Source organism: Entelurus aequoreus, linkage group LG10 (genome assembly GCF_033978785.1).
Source record: "Entelurus aequoreus isolate RoL-2023_Sb linkage group LG10, RoL_Eaeq_v1.1, whole genome shotgun sequence".
NCBI lineage: Eukaryota > Metazoa > Chordata > Actinopteri > Syngnathiformes > Syngnathidae > Entelurus > Entelurus aequoreus.
In genome coordinates, this window is record NC_084740.1 from 67,203,530 (window position 1) to 67,207,705 (window position 4,176).

At 39.2% G+C, this 4,176-nt stretch overlaps 1 protein-coding gene across 1 annotated transcript; it reads right to left on the reverse strand.

Moving 5' to 3' along the window:
• Positions 1-1,485: 1,485 nt before the first annotated feature.
• On the reverse strand, positions 1,486-2,438 carry LOC133659208 (olfactory receptor 11A1-like). The gene has a single exon (XM_062061945.1). The coding sequence runs from the start codon at positions 2,413-2,415 to the stop codon at positions 1,486-1,488; it is 930 nt and encodes a 309-aa protein (XP_061917929.1). The 5' UTR covers positions 2,416-2,438.
• Between the last annotated feature and the right edge of the window lie 1,738 nt (positions 2,439-4,176).

Sequence of the window (4,176 nt, forward strand, 5' to 3'; positions counted from 1 at the left end):
GTACATTATATACATCAGCTAACTAAACTACGCCATAGTTTAGTTAGCTGATATAATTCATATAGCAATACAGTCTCACTGCACAGCAGCTCAGCAGTTAGCCGAGTCATTGTACACAATCCATGTTGAGGCACAAATCAGTGACGTGCCTCATCTGGCTTTTGATCACCGCACTGTCTCTTCTCAGTATTTGAACGGCAAATGTGAAAATAAAAATAATCTAAAACTGGTGAAGTTAAATGGAAAATAACTTTAGTATAATCACTGGATACATACAACAATTTAATTAATTTTTTTTCTTTTTACATTTTTTTTCTTTCCATGATGGCAGGTGAGGCCCCGCCTCCCCTGCCTCTAGTGACTGCACGCCACTGGATCTAACTTAATAGTGTGAGAGTCCAGTCCATAGTGGATCTAACATAACAGTGTGGGAGTCCAGTCCATAGTGGATCTAACATAACAGTGTGAGAGTCCAGTCCATAGTGGATCTAACATAATAGTGAGAGTCCAGTCCATAGTGGATCTAACATAACAGTGTGAGAGTCCAGTCCATAGTGGATCTAACACAATACTGTGAGAGTCCAGTCCATAGTGGATCTAGCATAATATTGTGAGAGTCCAGTCCATAGTGGATCTAACATAATAGTGTGAGAGTCCAGTCCATAGTGGATCTAACATAACAGTGTGAGAGTCCAGTCCATAGTGGATCTAACATAATAGTGTGAGAGTCCAGTCCATAGTGGATCTAACATAATAGTGTGAGAGTCCAGTCCATAGTGGATCTAACATAACAGTGTGAGAGTCCAGTCCATAGTGGATCTAACATAATAGTGTGAGAGTCCAGTCCATAGTGGGGCCAGCAGGAGTGAGAGTGGAGACAGGTCAGCAGCGCAGAGACGTCCCCAACTGATGCACAGATGGTGGTCCACCCTGGGTCCCGACTTTGGACAGATAGCGCCTCATCTGTGGTCACCGAATCTGTGCCCCCCCTCTCGCAGAGCAGAAAAGAAACGGCAGATCAACTGGTGTAAAAGGGGGGTCTATTTAAAGGCTAGAGTATACAAATGAGTTTTAAGATGGGACTGCATGTTTTAAATATACTAACACAATAACCATAATCATGTCTTGGCTGGATTATTGCAGTGCTTCTTATTTTGCGGTCAACCAGTCTTCTCCCGCTCGCGTAGAGCTGGTCCAAAACGCAGCTGCATCTCTTTGAACACAGCAGAGAGAACTCATTGTTTCCATTTTAGCACGAAAAAAATACACAGCCCTTTAAAAACCTCATGAGGTGAGATATTTCCAGAAGAAACAACCATAAACATTATGCAGATACATTTGTTTGTTTATTTTGACATGAGACAGCAGTCAGGCATCACACATGTTTTATCATAGAACCATTTTTTAAATGCTTGTTTTTTCAATATGTATTACCATCAGTGATTCAAACATCACTATTACACAAAAATCCACTTTATACTAATTTTATTTCATGGGTTTGACCTGACAAAACAATTTCTTGATGTGTTTCGATATTTCTTTCATTTTCACTCCATATATGATTGGATTTAACAGAGGACTATACACAACCACTTGTAAAGTCATTACTAAAATTACACTTTTTGGAAGGTCTGACTGCAGTCGATCGGTCATAACATCAAAAATAGTGAAAAAAGTGAAGCAGAATAAAACTATCAGGTGGGGTAAACATGTCTCTGTAGCTTTTTTCCTAACTTCCCCACAACTGTGATAAGCTACTATAAATATCTTTATGTACGTAAAAATAACGAAAATCACGGGAGCAACACCGATAGTTATTGTGGCAAACAAAACAAAAACAGTAAAAAATGATGATTTTACACAGTGAAGTTTGTGGACAGAATTGTTACACCAGACTCCATCTGCTGTAAAATTGCACATTTTTTCTTTTGAATTCATCACAGCTGCAACTGCGAGCTCCACTGCAGGTAGAAACCAGGCCAAAGTCAAGAGGACAATAACAGTTCTTTTTCCCATGATAGTTGGATACTGCAGAGGTTTGCAGATAGACACATACCTGTCATAAGACATGGCTGACAACAGTAAGAAGTCTGATGCACCTAATGAATGAACAAAAAAATATTGAAACATACAAGCAGAGTGAGAAATTGTCTGTTTTTGAGATAAGACGTCAATGCAAAGTTTAGGGTAGATTCCACTGCTAAACAAAAGAGAGTTGAGTGACAAAGCAGCAATGAAAACGTACATAGGCTCATGAAGGTTCCCGTGGATCCAGATTAGACATATAATGGTGCAGTTAGAGCAGAGGATGAAAATATATATTGTCAAAAAGATGACAAAGTAAAGATATCCATATTTGTCCACGTCTACATAGGCACCAAAAGTTATATATGTTCCATTGAATTCAGCATCCATGAAGTTAGTCCCTGGAAAATGAATAAAAAAAAGATCCAGCAGACTGTTTCGAAGCCAAAAAGAGTCCTAAAATGAAGATCACATTGATTTATGTGCAGGGAGCTGGTCTTCATCTTCATCTCCACAATGCACAAAGTGAAGTGTCGGAGGAGGATCACATCTTTTATAAGACTTGTTCGCCCTCCATGGATCTCATTATGTGATCCACCAAGAGTTGCTGTCTTGTCAACAAGCACCTCCAAGTCTTCAGGGCCTCCTGTCACTCAACTCTTTCTTGAACATGTCAACACATTATACACATTGACATGCATTAATCTTGGTCAGTTCACCTTCAACTGACAACATAATTCAGATGAACAACACTTCTGTTGCTATTTTTCACTCTGGGTCCACCATCATGTCAATGGTCAATTCAATCCAAAGAACTTGATTTGTCCCCATGGGGCAATTCATGGTAACGCAGAGCAGCAAATAAAGCAACAAAAAGCAAATAGACTTTTAGCAGCTGTAAACACGACGGACTATAAAAGCAGAAAAAGCACACCGCATATTGAATAATTCCACATTAAATAAAGCTAATGTTAATCAAAATTACAAAAACTATGACTGAATTACCAAAAACATTCCTAGTGAAAAGAAATGTGTTACCGGGGATCAGCATGAATTAACATCTGCGGTCCCCTCCAAGGTTTCTCATTGTCATCTCATTGGGTTGAGTTTTTACTTGGGATCCGAGCCGAGGACGTGGTTGTGTATACACTACCGTTCAAAAGTTTGGGGTCACCCAAACAATTTTGTGGAATAGCCTTCATTTCTAAGAACAAGAATAGACTGTCGAGTTTCAGATGAAAGTTCTCTTTTTCTGGCCATTTTGAGCGTTTAATTGACCCCACAAATGTGATGCTCCAGAAACTCAAATCTGCTCAAAGGAAGGTCAGTTTTGTAGCTTCTAAACTGTTTTCAGATGTGTGAACATGACCAATTAGCCTTCTGAGCCAATGAGCAAACACATTGTACCATTAGAACACTGGAGTGATAGTTGCTGGAAATGGGCCGCTATACACCTATGTAGATATTGCACCAAAAACCAGACATTTGCAGCTAGAATAGTCATTTACCACATTAGCAATGTATAGAGTGTATTTCTTTAAAGTTAAGACCAGTTTAAAGTTATCTTCATTGAAAAGTACAGTGCTTTTCCTTCAAAAATAAGGACATTTCAATGTGACCCCAAACTTTTGAACGGTAGTGTATAAGTAAACTTTGATTGATTGATTGATTGAACATTAGTGGCATTTAGATATGCATATTGTGCTGTGAGTGGAGGAGCAGCACGACTTTAGCCACAAAAGTTGACCTCCTTGGCCTGATAGTATCCACCCAACTTTGGGGAGCTCGGCATGCGATAGATCTCGTAATGTATGGCCTTCTAGTCTGCATGTTTCGTAAGATGATCACAGACTGACAACAGAGATTTAGGAGGGTCCAAATTGTTTTAGAGCAGACGGATAGTATTTTTGCAAGGGTTTTTAGTCCTTGAGGCCGATTGAATGGAACCAGCTGGTGATTGAGGATGAAAGGATGCTCTCAATGAAGGAGTAATAAAAGGTTTTCAAAATGTTCCGTTTATTTCGAAGAAACTGGGATACCTTATGAATATTTGTCTTTGCTTATTTTTTCTGAGGAAAAAGATAGTCCATGGTCATCATCTCTTTTTTTTGTCCTGTCCAGCTGTCACAATAATTGTTATCACACAACTTG

Bases quoted from the DNA above. Each gene is read 5' to 3' on its own strand.
- LOC133659208 (XM_062061945.1), bottom strand. From the start codon at position 2,415: ATGGATGCTGAATTCAATGGAACATATATAACTTTTGGTGCCTATGTA.